Source organism: Lactuca saligna, chromosome 1 (assembly GCF_052625555.1).
Source record: "Lactuca saligna cultivar CGN05327 chromosome 1, ASM5262555v1, whole genome shotgun sequence".
In the NCBI taxonomy this organism is placed as follows: domain Eukaryota; kingdom Viridiplantae; phylum Streptophyta; class Magnoliopsida; order Asterales; family Asteraceae; genus Lactuca; species Lactuca saligna.
The window spans coordinates 41,085,329-41,104,342 of NC_136417.1; the positions used below are offsets into that span (position 1 = coordinate 41,085,329).

The following is a 19,014-nucleotide window of genomic DNA, read 5'->3' on the forward strand; positions in this document are numbered from 1 at the left end:
TCCATTTAAGGTAAACACCCAGTCCGACTAAGAGCGGAAGTAATCTATGTCGATCTGAAAGTTGGCGTCACTATAACCTATCACTTTCAAGTCATCACTCCCACCAAGTGTAAGGACCCAGTCCTTAGTCCTTCGCAAGTACTTAAGAATGTTCTTCACCGCTATCTAGTGAGCTCTATCTAGGTTCCCTTGATATCAGCTAACCATGCTCAATGCAAGAGCCACATCAGGACGAGTACATGTCATAGCATACATGATCGAGCCAACGGCGAAAACATATGGCACTCGACTCATTTCCTCTATCCTAGCATCAGTACTCGGACTTTGAGTCTTACTCAGCTTGGTATTGCTTTGGATTGGCAGTTCCCCTTTCTTTGAATTCTCCATGCTAAAACGTTTCAGCACCTTGTCTAAGTAAGTACTCTGACTAAGTCATATTAGTCTTCTACCCCTATTTTTCAAGATCCTTATCCCTAGAATATAAGCAGCTTCCCCTAGATCCTTCATAGCGAAACACTTCCCAAGCCAAGACTTAACCTCTTGTAAGGTCGGGATGTCGTTTCCTATGAGTAGTATGTCATCAACATACAAAATTAGAAAGCTAACTATACTCCCACTAGCCTTGACATACACATAGGACTCATCCTCGTTTCTCAAAAATCCAAACTCTTTGACTTTCTCATCGAAACAAAGATTCCATCTGTGAGACACTTGATTTAATCCATAAATTTATTTCTCAAGCTTGCACATTCTATTAGGGTACTTTGCATCTACAAAACCCTCTGGCTGACACCTATAAACATCTTCATCTAGCTTCCCATTAAGGAAAGCAGTTTTGACATCCATTTGTCATATTTCATAATCATGAAATGCAGCTATGGCCAGCATAACCCTTACAGACTTGATCTTGGCTACTGGTGAGAAGGTTTCATCATAGTCAACCCCCAAGGATTGAGTAAAGGCCTTCACAACCAGTCGTGCCTTGAACGTATTCACTTTCCCATCCATGTCGATCTTTTTCTTGAAGATCCACTTGCACCCAACTATCTTTCAACCCAGTACATTGTCAACTAAGTTCCAAACTTGATTGTCATACACGGATTGAATCTCTCTGTCCATTTCCTCCTTCCATTTTTCATACTTCAGGCTTACCATGGCTTCCTTGTAGTTGTTAGGTTCATCCAAATTTATCAGTGTATTATCGCTGATAAACGTATTACCTTCAGCTGTTATATAGAAACCATACAACATAGGTGGAACACTAACTCTAATGGAACGTCTCAGAGGTAAGGACTCGTCAACTGGTTTAACAGAAATCTCTTCCTCAGGTTGAGTGCTAGTGTTATAGGTTCCTTCATCTCTTGATTCTTGAAGCTCTTCAAGATCAATTTGCCTCCCACTGTCCTCTTGGCATATGATTTCTCTCTCATGGAAAACCCTTTTCCTTGCTATGAAGACCACGTTGTCACTAGGTCTGTAGAAGAGGTATCCAAAAGACTTTTGTGGGTACCCGATGAAAATACACTGCTCACTGCAAGGTTCAATCTTGTCGTGAGTCTCTCGTCTTACAAAAGCCATGCAACCCCAAACCCTGATATGTGCCAACGAGGGAACCTTCCATGTCCACATCTCGTGAGGTGCTTTGGCAACCTTCTTAGCTGGGACTAGATTAAGGATATGGGTGGCAGTCTCTATGAAATACCCTTAAAATGAGATAAGTAAGTAAGCTTGACTCATCATGGAATGAATAATGTCCAACAAGGTTCGATTGCGCCTCTCAGCTACACCATTGAGTTGTGGTGTCCTAGGTGGCATCAATTGTAAAACAATTCCAGATTCCTTAAGATAGTAGTGGAAATCGATACTAAGATACTCACCACCCCACTCGTATTTGAGCATCTTTATCTTCCTACCCAATTTATTCTCCACTTCTTGCTTAAACTCTTTGAACTTTTCAAAGGTTTTCGACTTGTGCTTGATTAAGTAGATATATCCATATCTACTATATTCGTCGGTCAAATACATATAAAAGCGGTTAGCATCTCTTGTGGCGGATCTAAAGGTCCCACACACATCTATATGTATGATATCCAACAATCCCTCATATCTTTCACAAGTACTAGTGAAAGGTGATTTAGTCATCTTTCCAAGCAATCAAGATTCGCATTTGTCATCCGACTTTAGGTCAAACGACTCGAAGACTCCATCCTTTTGGAGTTGGGCTATGTGCTTCTTGTTGACCTATCCAAAACGACAATGCCACAAGCATCCCTTGTCTAAACCATTACACAAATTGATATGCAACACATTATTTAATAAGTTATCAACAACCATCACAGTTTCATATACATGATTACAAGGCAATGCTTCAAAATAAAATATACCATTATAGAAAGCATTAATAGAACCAACTTCATTATTAAATGAAAATCTAAAACCTTGTTTGTACAAACCCACTACTAAGCATTAAATAAAAATCCTGATCTTGGTGACAGACGATGATTTCCTATTCCCCATTATCAGGTTCATCTTCCCATGCTCCACATCCCTACTTTGTTTTAGCCCCTACAAATCAGAACAAATGTGAAAACCACATCCTATATCAAGGACCCAAGAGTTAGCATGTGATGAGTTATTAGATTGAATAGTGTAAATACCTGAAAGGTGGGTTTTATCTTCCCATCCTTGATATCTTGCAGATACTTTGGGAAGCTTCGTTTCCAATACCCTTTGTTATGACAGTAGAAGCACTCTGCTTCTTTTGGATCAAATGAAGGAGCGCAGAACCACCTTTTCCTTTGGATCCATTTGAAGAATACCCATAATGAGACTTTCCCTTGTGATTCTTAGATGGAGATTTCCTCTTCTTCCCCTTCCCATGTCCAATAGCCAGGACTGGGGCAGCAGCAATAGGAGTGGATGAGACAGATTTGCCTTTCAACCCACTTTCAGCAGTTCTCAACAACCCTTGAAGCTTGCTCAAGGTGACTTCATTCTTGTTCATATGATACGTCATCTTGAACTGATCATAACAAGGAGGTAAAGATTGGAGAATGATATCAATCACCAGCTCTTCATAGTTGACATTCAACTTGAGCAACCAATCCACATTCCTTTGCATCCTTTACAAATGGCTCGTGATGGACTCTCCATCTTTCATCTTGGTTGTGATTAACGAGGCAACAATCTCGTACCTTTCTTGATGCGCACTTTGATGGTACTTTTCCATCAAATCTTGGCACATCTCGTAAGACCAGTAATCCTCGTAGAACCTCTGCAGCTCAAGATTCATAGTGGTCACCATTATACACGACACCTTTGTCGTGTCTTTCTCGTGAGCCTTATACTCAGCTATTTGTTCAGGAGTAGATTTCGATTCATCGATCTCGTTGAGTTGTTTGTCGAGAACATATTCCTTCTCTTCGTAATGCAATGTCATTCGAATGTTGCGGATCCAATCATTGAAGTTGGACCCATCGAACATGACCCTTGCACATATGTTCATGAGAGAGAAGGAGCTTGAGGAGTTGGAGTTCGAGTCATAAGCGTTGTTAGAGCCAGACATCTAGAAAAGAAAAAGAACAAAGTTTAGATTAGATAAACAATCCTTAATATAACACCAAAATGAAATATTAAGGCTAGGACCCAACACAATAATTCACAATTTGGAAGAAGGGTGTCGTCATCCAATTGCAAATTATTTGAAGGTATGTAAATGACGATTTACCAATTCCACCATGAAAAACGAAATGGAGAAATAGGTTTTAAATGAAATAAAATTCCTAGATTCTTTTGAGATTCATTGGACTTTTCATTGGCATATTTAATCTCAATTATGCCCTTCAAGTTTTTGATTGGGATACCGAGGATCACAAACAAGGTGTGAATAACCATGCAAATTAGCTTGGTACTCTCGAGTCATTTACAACCTAATCAATGTGTCGGTTAACCACACACGCTCCATTGATCTATGATAATTCTTGAGCTACCCTTTCCCACCCTTGTTAGTCTAAGTTACTGTGTCAGTTAACCACACATGATCCACTAATGACTTGGCAAGGCGCAAAGTACAATTTCATGGAATAGCATCATTTTCACATTTTTCTAAAGTAACTAAGATTGGGAATTTATAAAAACATTTAGTTACTTTATAACTTTCATTATAGTTATTAATGAGGAATTAATGTTCTATCCTACCCGCTTGGCTAACGATCATTCACCAATCAAGGAAGCGGTGGGTGAGAGTGCACACTCATTCAACCGCCATTTTATAGGCAGTTTCCTTATACCGTCTTATAGATTGGCTATGTGAATGAGGCCTACTGACGGTAATACTTACTCATCTTATACATACATATAAATTAAGGTTTTAATATTATAATAGTATAAAGGTTGTATTTTAAACTTTTTAAAACACTAGGGTTTTAGAATTTAATATTCAAAATTAAAACCTTTTAATTAAATTTTAAATTCAAAAACTTGAGAGAAAATTTTGAGACTTTTCAAAACTTCAAGATTAAATTTTAAAATAATCAAATTAATCATATAATTTTATCCTTATCATGAAGTTTGACCTTTTCGTTTTATGTGGTAAGAAAATTCAAATCAAATTTTACAAATAATTAATTTATCACATAATCTTGTAATTATCTTAAAATTTTACAATTATCTTTCAATTAGATAAGTATTATCATTACCATAACAGAAAATTCGAATTTTAACAGTTAAAACAATTTAAAGTAATGATCCTAATCTAATTTTGGCTTAAAATCCGAAAAATATGCCATCTGACGAACCAACTCGTCGAGTCAGGGCATGGACTCATCGAGTTGGTCCAACTCGTCGAGTTCCTTCATAGGACTCGTCGAGTCCACCAGTCAGAGACCAAAAATGAAAATTTTCTAGATTTGAAAACATAACAATTGCATCATATAACACAAAAACACCCTAAACTCTGATACCACTGATGGGTTTTGAGCATTACAGCATTCCTATGGTGTACATGCAACCCTAATTGCTTTGGATCTAGGTTTTTCTCAAGTTATACATGCATAATGATTTTCCAAAGCAAAACCCTATTCTAGCATACATATTTTTGGAATCAATAATTAAACCAAGGTTAGAAGAATACCTTTTCCTTGTTGATTGGTTATTCTTGACCTTCAAGAGCTTAGCGCCTCAATTATTGCACCTCTAATGGAGTCACAAACACCAACTAGTAATGGATGAACCAGAGAGAGAGGATTAAGGCTCTAGAAATCGGCTAGGGTACTCTTATCAAGCATAGGGGCCGATTTTTGTAAGTCATGGGGTCCTTATATAGTTTTGCTGCTAGGGTTTTCGACTGAAACCCTAATTCTCTACTTAGGCCTTTTGCAAACTATGGAACCCTTCTATAAGTCCCCTTGGATGAGTTCTCTTATGGGCTTCCCATAGAATTCGTCCACCCCTTCTATTAGGAGTCCACAACCCAACTACAACTTTTACTGATTTACATAATCAGTTCATGTTCTTTTAATCAGTCTCTTTTGATCACTAAATTAATTCCAAATTAATTTTTTATCAATACTAATTAAATAATATGATTTCTCAATTAATATATTATTCATATAATATATTAATAAATCATTAAATAACCTCTTTCTCCAAAACTCATCCTATCATATTGTTGTGGTGAAGGCAACCCAAAAGGATCATGCTACTATCGGGTCAAGTACATCCCAATTATAGTTATGGGCTTAGACACCTAATCCAACATATATGGTTACTTCTTTATGCTTCCAAAAATCTCTCAAGCGATTACTCAAAAATTTTCAGCAATCTTCAAGTGTTCATCGTGTTTATTCTTGATCAATTAGAAATGACTTGCACTAGTGATCACATTTCATTCATAGATCAGACTGCATCAACTATTACTCTTACCGTGAAGCAAAATCAGAATATGATCTCTAATTTCAATGCTTCAAAGTATAAAATTGTTCAACTGTTGATTATATGTCTTAGTCATTTAATTTTGAAGAAGGAGTTTGTTCATCATGAAGACGTTCCTTTATCTGCTTTGGTATTGGCTTACTCCATGGCTACTTACAATAAATCATTGCATGTGATGAGTTTTGATATCGAAGGTCAAAAGATGGCAATTTCAAAAGGGAACTTTTACAAATTTTTAGGTTTTATTGTTGGTGAAGCATACTCAAATCCTAAATTAGTTTCGTCGGCTAATATGCTCCGGGTTTTGCACCAGATGGGATATATTCTAGTTTTGACTATATTATCACGATTTTGGGAAATCTTGTTTACCTATTTTATGGGATGTAATGTTTACCATATTTTTCAAGTGTTTTTTTAAAAGAAAGAGTGGATCGGATAATGCGAGCAAGTTGTTTCATATGTTGATGTATGCAATCTATATTGATGAGAAGATTGACCTCGGCCAAGTACTTTGGACTTGAGTCACTCAAAGTATTATTTCTACTATGAAAGATTCATAGATTTCAAGTGCCATATTTTCGTTGATAGTGGTGAAAAATGCTCGTGGTCATTAACGAGTTCTAGGGTTAAATGATGTTTGTTTGGCTTTTATTCGAAAGATAAATGTGGGGTTGTTTGTAACTACTAATGACATAGATTTTCATCAATTTGGTTCAATTATGGAGGTTATGCTTGATAAGGTACCTTCAAATAATGAAATCATCAAGATCTACAAGCTAATTCCAAAATTTGGTGAAAGGAGTGTTCCTTATTCATTACAAGTTATTCTTGATGTTGGAGTTGTACAACAGTGTTCCTTATTCATTACAAGTTATTCTCGATGTTGGAGCCGTACAACTAAGATATAGCGAAAAACGAAAAGAAAATATTATGGAAGAGGTTGTCTCAACGAAGCTAAAGACACAACGGAAGCCTAAGAAGATGGCAAAAGTTTATGTGATTGATGAGGATAAGGATGAGAATATTGTCAATGATAATCGTTTTGAAGATAATGTTTAAAATGATTATGATACTGCGAGTTCATCACAACAAAAGACAACAGAGAAACTAGTCACTTCTACGATACCTACTCCCATTGTGAATCTCAACTCTTTAGAGATTCTTCAGGATCATCCATTCCTACGACAACCATTGCTCCTTTCGCAACTCAAACTGAAACATACATTTTTAAAATTTTCTTAATCAACCCATCATTAACCTTTTTCAATCACAATCACATGTTTTTCCACTAATTCATACACCTCAAACCACTTTACCAATCTCAACCACTCTAATCTTTACTTATTCTACTGTTCCACCAACCATATCTCAAACACCAACCTCAACTATTAAAGCACTAACTATTATCAATGATATTCTTACTTCCGAGCCATTGTCAAATTATATAGTTCATGATAATAATACTTCATCATGTGGTGATGATGATGATTTTGTTGTGAAGGATGAAGAAGAGGGAAATAATTCATATGAAGTCTTTGTTGAACCTGTTCTAGCCTCAAACCTCATTGTGCGTGTTACTACTCCGAATATGGATGATGCTTTGAATAAGGTCAAGGATCTTAAAACTTTGATTATTTCTGATAACACAACTCACAATCAAAAGTTCATTGATGTGGTTAATAATTTTGTTACAAATTATGATACTGAATCCAAACTAGATGATATCATTGTGAGCAAGGATGCAAAGTTTACTTCGCTTAAGAAGGAGTTGATGATAGTACAGAACGAACTTGTTAAGAAAGATTATGAACAGCTACTTGTCAAGGGCAGAAATTTTGAAATTAATCAAAGGATTTTCAAGATAACTGAGCAGAAGGATTCTCCTTATGTTGATTATATTTTAAAGCTTTTAGGTGCGAAGCTTCAACCCTTATACTCCAAATTATCAGTTACTAAAGGTGTTCCGAGTAGTGGTGCTACTTCGCAATAGGGGGAGATAGAGATAGGGTGTAAATCAATATTGAGAATACTTACGTGGTTTTGAACATGCAAAAGAAACTTGAGATGGCGAAAAAGATGGTTATAAGTGATCGAACATTGAAAAAGAAATCAGAAGGAATTACAACTGAAATTCCAACTATTACTTCAGGATCTGGTATTGTAACGATAATGTCTAAGAAGGGTAAGAAAATATCATATAGTTTGTGAAATCTAGAAGGTCATAACAAGAATACATATCCAACAAGTGATAGACCAAGACCAACGAAGTTACCAACAAATGGCGTTAATAGAACTAAGAAAAATAGGTATTTACCAATTTAGATGCTTATTTCTTAGTAAGTATATCTTAATAACTATTTATTATGTACGGAAACTAGAATGGAAAATATAGGTGGCATAGAAAGTGGGGATACTGGAATCGAAACTAGAAATGACACTGGAATGCAAGGTGGGGATACATAAGTTACAATGGAATGGGTCTACACAAGTGACATTGGAGAGGAGAAATAGAGAAGTTCCATCATCTATCAAGAGGGAAAAAAAGATAAAGGGTCATCAAGAATAAATTGACAAAACAAGTTATGGAAAAGAATAGAAAAGGGAAAAGTTCAGATGAACCTTTTGATTTATGTTAGGGTGTGCCTAGGATGCATGGGGAGTAATATATTGGGGTAGTAATTAACAACTTTTTATTGTACTAAGAACATGTTGGCATGTCAACTTTTAAATTATTTTATTATCCTTAATATATGTAATCGTTTGTAATGGCAGTAAATTATGGAATATTCAATTTTCCTTTTTATTGTCTACTTCTACATGTGCATTAATACATAGTATGAAGTTGTCAAGTTTAGATTGTTTTGTGTCTCTTATATTTATGCTGGTGGATCAAACTATTTAAAAGCATGTTACATTTATACATCTTTTGACAAACACAATGAATGCATGTGGATTAGTAAATTATGTACATTGTAGACCACAAAGATGGATTAATAAATTATGTACATTATGGACCACAAAGAATAACAATTCATAAAGTAGTGGAATCTTAAACAAAATTCTATGTATATTCATTAGATATTGGAAGCATTCTTTACAAAATCTATAACAATTCCCTAAAATTGCATTGCCCACAACTGCATTCCTAAAAGTACAACACCCAAATGTATATTCCTAAAAGTACATCCCCCAAAAGTATATTACCCAAAAACTACATTCCCTACTAATCATCAATCCCAAAACCACCGAAGAAGCTTCTTAGAACCTATACAAACTTCATCAACAACAACTAAAACATCTTGAATACTCCAAAACAAGCAAAAGACAAACCGTGTCAATCATCATCTTCTTTTCATCTTTTTGTTCAGTGTTTCAACCTCAGTTAGCAATTCTTGGATACAAGCATCAGCCAACTCCCTTTCAATAATTCTAATACATTTGTGCTTCTCCACCTTCTTCTACAACCTAGTCACCTCAACAGTCCTACTCAATAAATCACGAATCTTCATTTTCATATTCCACATGGTATCCTTATAGTATTTAGGTGGAGGTGGGTCTATCCACTTGAAGAACTTACAGTTGTCATTTGATATATACAATAAATAAATAAAACAGAGTAGGATTTTTTTTTTGGTGGGTGGGGTGGGGGGGGAGGGGGGATAAAGGAGGTTGCAAACGCAATGTAATTATCAATCGAATTATGGGTTAATAAACACAAATGTGAATATCAAAACATCATTACCTTTAACATACTAAACAATCAACCCCAAAATCAGGGTTTTTGTTCATAAATTAGGGGTTTTTTGAACTAAATGAAGGTTTTTTGTACAAAAATTATGACATTTTTTGGAAAAAATTCTTTTACAAATTGACCGTAAGATCTAAGTGTGTGGGAGTATGCTTACCATCGATTTTGAATAATTATAGAATCGAGATGGATTATCTACCATACATGATTCTCTTTGCTTTGACATCAGTTTATCTCGACATAAGAATGGTGATTCTCATTAACACAATAAATGGCAAGGGTGTTAGCTAATTCAAATGAGCTTGACATTCTTCGAAGCGTTCCTAAGAAGGAAACAAGGTTGTAAGACTTAATCTCTTCAACCCCTACATGGCATATTTATGAAGCTCTATAGACACACATTTGGACTCTTTCATAAACATAAGCAAAGACTTTTATTGACTGGTCCTGGTTAAAACATTACGAGTTACCTTTTTTAGAAAATTTCAACTTGAATAGGGTAAGAATTACCAAAAAAAATTAAGGACAATCAATAACCCTTTAAATTATTTTAAAAAATCAAATATAAAACAAAAATAAAACCAATAAAACATTAAAAAAATCAGTAAATTATTTTTATTTTTCTTTTTAAAAAAACATGTAACCAAATGAAAAACCCTACTATTTAAATTATTTATCCATAAATCATGAAAATACAATAAAAATAAAGTATAAAATAAATGGATGTTGAGTGATGGATGTGACGAGATGTGTGTGTATATATATATATATATATATATATATATATATATATATATATATATATATATATATATATATATATATATATATATATATATATATATATATATATATATATATATATATGTGTGTGTGTGTGTGTGAGAGAGAGAGAGAGAGAGAGAGAGATTAGATTTAATTTAATTGTTTGATTTAATTAATATTAGTGGGTACAATATAAAATTAAGCAATTTTATTAATTATTTGCCTTTATAAATTATATAAAAATTTTGGAATTGTGTAGATGCAACTTTGATAAGAAATTGATGATTCAAATTGATTTGACAAGTGAATGAAGCCAAACAGTGTGAGGGTTCTGTTATTGCTACAAACTCACTCTTCTCTGAATCCTAAACTGGTTACCATCTTTGTTTCTTTCTTCAAACTGATACTTTGTTTTAATGGCAGCCTGATATCATCAGAATATCTGCTATTCATCACCATCTTCCAGTTTACTTTAGTTTCACTCTCAGTAAATACTCTTATAACATCAACCCTACGTTATAACTAATAAATCATCACCGAAATTAATTTCAATAATCCAAAACCTTTATTTTTATACAAAATTTCACCAAAATACCAGAAGTAGCTTTTTTTTAATATATTAATCTAATTAAAAAATATATGCCATTCTATTTTACATGGCCATTGTATAATTAATAAAACTGAATTACTAGTAACTAGAATTTCAAGTTGTTTGTACTTTGTTGAAGTTGTGGCTACAAAGGCAGATTCCATCAAAATAGTGGTCAAACAAATTTGTATAATCCCCATAAGAATTTTTGGCATTTCTTAAAGTAAAAGATATTTAAGAGGGTAGCCAGATTCAGAAAAAGTAAAGTTAGTCGTTAAAATGGTATAATCTCGAAATTTCCTTACTCGTGGGTCAGGTTCCGGGTCATCCTACAACCGACCCGCCCGGTGTTCTTTTGTACTAATAGCATTTTTAGGGGAGAAAGAAATACGTCTTCGATTCCAACAACGTTATAGCCATCTAAGTCGCATGACCATTAAACGCGATTGCATTAATATATGAAAATTTGCTAAAAATGAAATTATTTTAGGATTTGATAATTCATAAACCATAACTATAACTTGTGATCTTTGAACAGCTCCACGTAGTGCACGGGATGCGTACCTTTGCATTACTAATCATTGGATTGATTCTGTAAATGATGAAGCGTATGATTATATTTGAATTATTTGGGTATCTGTATATCGAAGATAATTCATAGAAACTTTTTTATTACTAAGTTAAAACTTACAAATTAAAAATAATGTTTTGTATATCGTGTGTTTTAATGATTTAAATAATACATTCACAGTTGAACAACTAAAAATATAATATGAACCGATTTACGAAGATATTTTTTCCATAGTCGATGTCTTGTACACATTGGTACTTTGATTGTGAAAAACAAACTTAAATATATGAAGATATAAAATAAACTTTTAAGCAAATGTTGCTTGATATTTATAGCTCTAGTAACGGTCGATATTATAAATATACAAACTTTTGTATTGATGCGAATGCCATCTAGTTAGGTTTAAAATGGAACATACCTACTCAACGGAATTTGACTTGTAATATATTTGAATCAGAATCCGTTAGGTTTAAAAATCGGAATCCGTTTTTTCTGTAGCGGGATGATATCTCCAAAAAGAACAAAACTCGTCCTCATATCGGTGGAAGTGTGTCTTTGCTTGAAAGACTAATTTAACAGCATTAAAAAGATAATAAAATACTAAACCCCTTGAAGGCAAAATGGAGAAGATAAAACAAGAAATACACAATGAAGAAATAGCTTTGGGAATGTAAGCACTTGCTTATGAAAAAGAAGTACACAACAACCTTGACGATTACTATAAGTCTATAACTACAACCAAAACGACGACGAAGGATAATAAACGACCAAAAATACTAAGAAAACAATGACAACGATCGGTGTTTGCTTAAGATTAGAAATGCTTGGTTTTTTGTTTTTAAGCTTAAGCATGTATTACAATTTTTTTTTTTTTTTTTTTTTTTGTAATTTGCACATTTATAAAAAGTTTAATACACGTTTGATTTTTTCAGCCGGTTCCAATAAATTTAGTTCATTGAAATCAGGTTTGGATCAGAACGGTTTAGACCCAAAATCCAATTTTTACTTCACTGACACAGTTCTAACTGTTTTTAAAACCTATTAAATTTCGGGAAAAACAAAATAACGATTTTGTGCACCTCTTACCTCTAGTAGAGATTGTATAAAAATTAAAAATAGGCTCAAATGGGGTTCAAGTCTTAACCAGTTATAACTTATTATTAGAGTAGTCCTAGACTCCCTTTAAGTGGGCCTACTTCCAAAATGGTGAAATCCATTATGGCTAAGGGGCTTAAACGAGCCTTTTTAGTTGTAAACGGTTGTATTCAAGATTTGTGGGGCCCCTTGATCTTCCCCTTAGTATTGGGTTGTAAATTTGTGACTGGTTGGTTAGGTTTTGGTGTTTTTATATGACATGATAAAGATAATTTTTATATAACATGAAATACAGCACATATAATGTTGTAATTTTTATATAACATGAGTAATGTTGTCTTTTGTGTTACTTAAACGAAAACGACATAATTAAAATACGATAAAGCCCAACAACAAACAAAAAAAATGATAAAAGTAAAATAGATTTTTAGTTTACGTAATTCATAATAAATCATATAAAGCATGATAAAGCGATAAACAATACAAACATATTTTAATATTATATCGAATATTGAACATGAATGCGACATAAGAGGATGTCATAGATTGTCACATTTAGGTTTGTTGTGTCCTTGTTGTACATGAATTTGCTTCAACTCACTTTCCTTATGGTGTAAGCAGGGCCGGTGCAGACGGTGGGTAACCCGGGCGACCGCTCAGAGCCCACAACTCAAGGGGACCCAAAATTGTTGGGCTATGTAGTATATATATAAAAAAAAATTATTACCAATATGATTTTTAAGATCTAAAGTTGGTTCAAACTCAAACTAGCTCAAAAAATAAACAATTTGGTTTGTTTGTTATTGCTAAATGAATGCGTTTATAGTGAAGAATAAATGATATTTTTTTGAATCTTTATTATATTTTTCTTTAAGGGACCCTTTTTTTATTTTCGACTCGGGCTCCATATACGTTTTGATCGACCCTGGGTGTACTAGCTTGCATTGTGTTTTTTATTGCGACTCTGCCATTTTAACCAATATAGATGTTCCCACATGAGGTGTGACAGCCATTCTCTTAGAAAACTTAAACAATATAGTTCGGGTGTAGACGAAGATCTTCCATGGAAGCCTTAAACCCGTAACACCAAATTGTTTTGATGTTATCTTTATACGAAATGTACCTACCTAATAAATAAAAATCATGTTAAGTGATATTTTTTAGAGTATGATTTTAATGATGTCACGTAACATCCTTAAAAATTTATTCCTATGCAATACTTTAATATATATATATATATATATATATATATATATATATATATATATATATATATATATATATATATATATATATATATAGGTTCATTTGAGACCACCTATATTTTGTGAGACATGGGGACCAAATCTTAGCATTTGATCAGATTTGATCTTGTGGCTCATAAAAAAAAAGGATTAACATTAATTAATCTAGCTGATTAGTTTATTAGGGGTAGATTAGTCACTAGGTTAAATTTAAGATATCAGGTTAGCTTAATTTTCACGTCATCCAGAAATCATCTCACATGTTCATGTGTTTCTACCAATTTATACGATGAAACAACATTCATTGTTCTTCAATTCAATTTGATCGATATTCTATCTCCAATCTTATATTCTTTCAACCGATAATCGATTTGATTTTTGACATTGATCGAACGATGCTAAATCAGAGCTTTTAAATTCACGATTTTTGTGTTATTCGAGTTCATGTTCTTGATTCTTCTTCATCTGCAATTGATAAGCTGAGTGATTTTGATCAATTTTAACTTTGTGATCATCGATTTCGGTAGAGGTTCAAGTGTTCAACGATTTCTTCTAATCCTCATCTTCAACAATTGTTTACGATCTTTCAAGCCGTGAATTTTACTCAACATCATGAAATTGTCAATTGATCAAGGTTTGAGTTTTCATCGATTTCAATGTTAGTTGCATATAACGTATTCAATTTTTAACCTAGTTCATGAATTGAATCATCAAGCTATTATCGATTTCTCCAATTTTATATTTGTATGATTTGTGATTTCAGAAATCAAACATCATCTTTTGTTGAGACATCCAATTCAGCAATCAAGGATCATTTGTTGTTGAATTTGTTTGAGCTAGAAAACAATTTAATCTATAATATGTTGTTTGACAATGCATCAGCTATTTCATTGTTTGTTTTTTAACTTTTCATTTAATCATTATGTTTTTCAGCAATATGTCATCTGTTTTCTTTTGATTAACATCTATTTGCTTTTCATTAACATCATCTTAGTGATAAGTTCATGATAAGTTCATGAGACTGCATGCTATTCTTATAGAATATTTTACATACATTGATATATCAATAATGATAACAGTTATGGATGATTTGGATATGCATGACATCGAAAACAATCATCTTGATGAAGAAAATCATCAGTTCGGTTATACTGATTCAGAGTTTCTTCATAACGAGGAAAATCAATCGGAAACCCAAGGTAATCATTGTTTTCATTGTTATTTGCATATAACATATTCAATTTTTAATGTAGTAACAATTATGTGTGATTTAGATATGAATGACATCGGAAATGATCATTACGATGAAGAAAATCATCAATTCAGATCTGGTTATTCAGAGATTCTGGATAATGATGGAAATCAATTGGAAATCCAAGGTAATTCTGTTACTGATATCGGTTATTCTTTATAGAATGATGTTGGTGATAAGTTCATGTTACTGCATATTATGCTTATAGAATAATGCACATATAAGATTGTGGTTTTTTATGATTACATTCATATGAATGCAAATTATTATGATTATATGTTAACATGGTAGTATATTCTTTTTTATAGTTCAAAGTGACAATGTTACAGCACAATATGGCTCTTGCAAACAATTCATTGGAGCTGATGGTTCTTTATTTTGGATTCCAGAGGTTGAACCTGGTTGGATACCTACTTTGGGTTCAATTTTTAAAGATATCAAAGATGCTATTAAGTGGTATAAAGGATATGCATTAGGATCTGGTTTTGATATTAGAAAATCAACAGAGAGGAAAAAGAGTGGAATCACAACTTCGAAATATTTTATATGCAATAGAGGGGGATTGTCAAACACTTCTACCTTAGACACAATTAGTGATGATCATAATAAGCAATTGAGAAATAGTAATTGTAAACGCACAAATTGCAAAGCTTTTGTTGCATTCAAAGCTATACCACATTCTTCAGAAGTTTACCTGTGGCGCTTTGAACAACAACACAACCACAAATTGATCAATCAAGATTGTATGCATCTTTCAAGAGCTAAACGTCAGTTGAATGTTGTTGATCAAGCTTTTATACATAAGCTTTCGAGTGCAAAGGTGGGGGCAACTACAGCATATAGACTAATGTGCGTTATAAAAGGAGGATGTGAATTTGCTGATGGAATAGAGATAGATTGGAAAATTTTTAAAAGGGATATAAATTGTCACATCGGGGGCACTGATGCAAATTTGTTGATTACAAAGCTTCAGAATCGTAAAGAGAATGTTACAAATTTTACATACGAATACAGATGTGACAAGAAGCAGTTAAATGCTCTCTTTTGGGCTGATGACACTTCAAAACAAAACTTTGAATTATTTGGGGACGTTGTTTCGTTTGACGCAACATATCGTACAAACAGGTATTTATTCTAGAAATATAAACATTTTTAGTTATATATTCTAATGGTATTTTTTTGTGTTTTTTTAGGTATTGTATGGTATTTGTACCTTTTACTGGCATTGATAATCACAAAAGGTCACTTTTGGAGCTGGTTTGTTGTGTAGAGAAGATACAAATTCCTATATTTGGTTACTTCGGTCATTCTTGAAGTGTTTTGGAAAAGCACCAATCATGGTCGTAACCGATCAAGATCCAGCAAGGAAAAAAGCTATTGAGATAGTATTTCCACACACAAAACATAGATTTTGTATGTGGCATATCACAAGTAAACTTCCATTGAAAGTACTAACATTATTGTTATATTCTTATCAGAATATTAAATGAAATATTTTTTGTAATTAGGATAATAGATTAAATGAAATGCCTTTTTATACTATATTATATTCTAACAGAATAATATATGAATTGTTTTTGAAGGTAAGCTGGGAAACAATGAATGAATCAGATTTTAAGGCGGATTTCAATAGTATAGTATGGGACTCCAAAATTGATGTCAATGATTTTGAAATGAGATGGGATGCATTAATGGTAAAATATAAGTTGCAAGACAATAAATGGATGAAAGATATGTTTGATTTGAGAAGCAGTTGGATTCCAGCCTATTTTAAAGATGTACCGATGTCAGGTCTAATGAGAACAACTTCTCGGTCAGAAAGTGAGAATTCAGCATTCAATAGGGTATCGCATCATGGTTATACGTTAAACAATTTTATGAATGCTTTTGAGTCTGTTATGGAAAGGCAAAGGAATAATCAGATCAAATTTGATTTTGATACATCTACTATAATTCCAATCATCAAAACACCTCTTGAAGATATGGAGAAACATGCATCTATGGTATACACCAGGACTATTTTTCTCATGGTGCAGAGGGAGATTCTTCATTCACTTGTTTCTTGTTCACAGAAGAGTGTTACATCAGGCGTTGTTTCTGACATATGCATTGTTAAACATAAAAGGACAAATATATCAAAGAAGAAGGTAGTAGTTGAGAAAAAAGAAAAAGTTGACATCGATTCTGAATGGAATTTTAACACAAGTGAAGGTGATTTTGAGGTAATGTTGACATTTTAGAATATACTTAATATTCTAATAATTTTGAAAAAATATTCTAATTTTTCTTTTTTGAATATGCTTATTATGCTAATACTTTTTGAAACAGGTTGAATTCAACAGAGAAGATCTAACGGTGAAATGTTCATACATGCTTTTTGAGCGGTTTGGAATTTTTTGTAGACACATCTTCTGTATTCTAAAGATTTATGACATACAAGAGATTCCGTCAAGATACATTCTTAAGAGATGGAGAAGAGATATTATCCCCACCACAGTTTTGAAAAGGACGTTTAGATATAGTGATTCGTCTGGAAATGTTGAGAAGGTTGCATACAAAGCTTTTTCCATGCTTGATCAATGCCTGTCTTCATTAAGTAATGATGGCAAGAAGTTAGAAGAGTTCATGCAGAAGCTTGAAGTTTTTATGACTGATATTGGTGAACAAGGTTCAGACAAATTACCGGTTACAAAAGAAGCTCATATTGATAAACTTTACGGAGCTACTATGAATCCTGAAGTTGTTGATGTTGAAAATCCACCTATGGTGAAGAATAAAGGTTCTGGTACAGGAAAACGTTTAAAAAGTGCTTTGGAGAAGGCTACTATTCAAGGTAACAAGCAATCAAGATCATGCAAAACATGTGGGGTTAAAGGGCATAATTCAAGGAAATGTTTGACATTGTTGAATAACTCCAAGGTACAAAGTGCATAGTTGTGTCTAGAAATATATTTCGATTTTTTTGGTATTTCAATAAAGTTCAATAATACCATATAGATAAAAGTTTGAATTTTTTAGTTTGGATTTTTTTTCTATTGTTTTGGTTTGTGATGATGTATGAGACATTTGGGTTGTGATGATGTGTTATACATTTTAGAACATATTGATTCTTCTAATATTTTCAATCTTTAATTTTTTGAAGTATATACGAATGATTGCAGTATAATGCTTTGTTATCAAAATATTATAATACAAGATTATGCATGTAAGAATGTTATATAGGTATATGCAACATCTAATATTATTCTAATAGAATACTGATGCCATTATACATTATTCTATTAGAATATTCTACTATGGTCATTAAGAAGTGATCATAATACCTACTATACATTAAGCATTAATCACCTAATAAACCATATCATTAAGAAGTGATCATAATACCTACTATACATTAAGCATTAATCACCTAATAAACCATATCAAGTTTCTTACATAATACTAGGCATCATTTTTTTTGTCTAATTTGTTCAAAATAATACAGATATTAGAAAAGGAATTGTTGTTAAGTCACCATAACCACATTTATAAAATTCCAAACTTCTATCAAATTCTATTACCCATTTCCAATTCATCCATCCTTTGGATACCTTCCTCTAACATCTTTTTTCTAGTCGCATGATCAAATTTTCCAAATTCGATTGCCTCTTTGATAACTCTATCCTTGTGGTTGTTGATTTCATGTGTAGCAATCTTAACAGCATATAAGGCACGTAATTTTACAAATTGAACATCTTGCACATCACTGCCTTTTTCCATTTCCACATTCCACTTTCCTTGCTTTTCTCCACAATATTTTTCCATATGTCTCATTAAAAG

The 19,014-nt window shown here is 32.9% G+C and overlaps 1 protein-coding gene across 1 annotated transcript; it reads left to right on the plus strand.

The window, feature by feature from the left end:
* The first annotated feature begins 7,995 nt into the window (after positions 1-7,995).
* On the plus strand, positions 7,996-18,129 carry LOC145005239 (protein FAR1-RELATED SEQUENCE 5-like). Its single transcript, XM_078964303.1, has 7 exons — positions 7,996-8,113; positions 15,023-15,142; positions 15,218-15,322; positions 15,504-16,320; positions 16,389-16,452; positions 16,779-17,417; positions 17,524-18,129. The coding sequence occupies exons 1-7, from the start codon at positions 7,996-7,998 to the stop codon at positions 18,127-18,129; spliced, it is 2,469 nt and encodes an 822-aa protein (XP_078820429.1).
* Positions 18,130-19,014: the final 885 nt, after the last annotated feature.

Bases quoted from the DNA above. Each gene is read 5' to 3' on its own strand.
- LOC145005239 (XM_078964303.1), top strand. From the start codon at position 7,996: ATGGCGAAAAAGATGGTTATAAGTGATCGAACATTGAAAAAGAAATCA. The intron at 8,114-15,022 runs GTAAGAAAATAT...TAATGATAACAG, and splicing joins AACGATAATGTCTAAGAAGG to TTATGGATGATTTGGATATG. The intron at 16,321-16,388 runs GTATTTATTCTA...GTGTTTTTTTAG, and splicing joins GCAACATATCGTACAAACAG to GTATTGTATGGTATTTGTAC.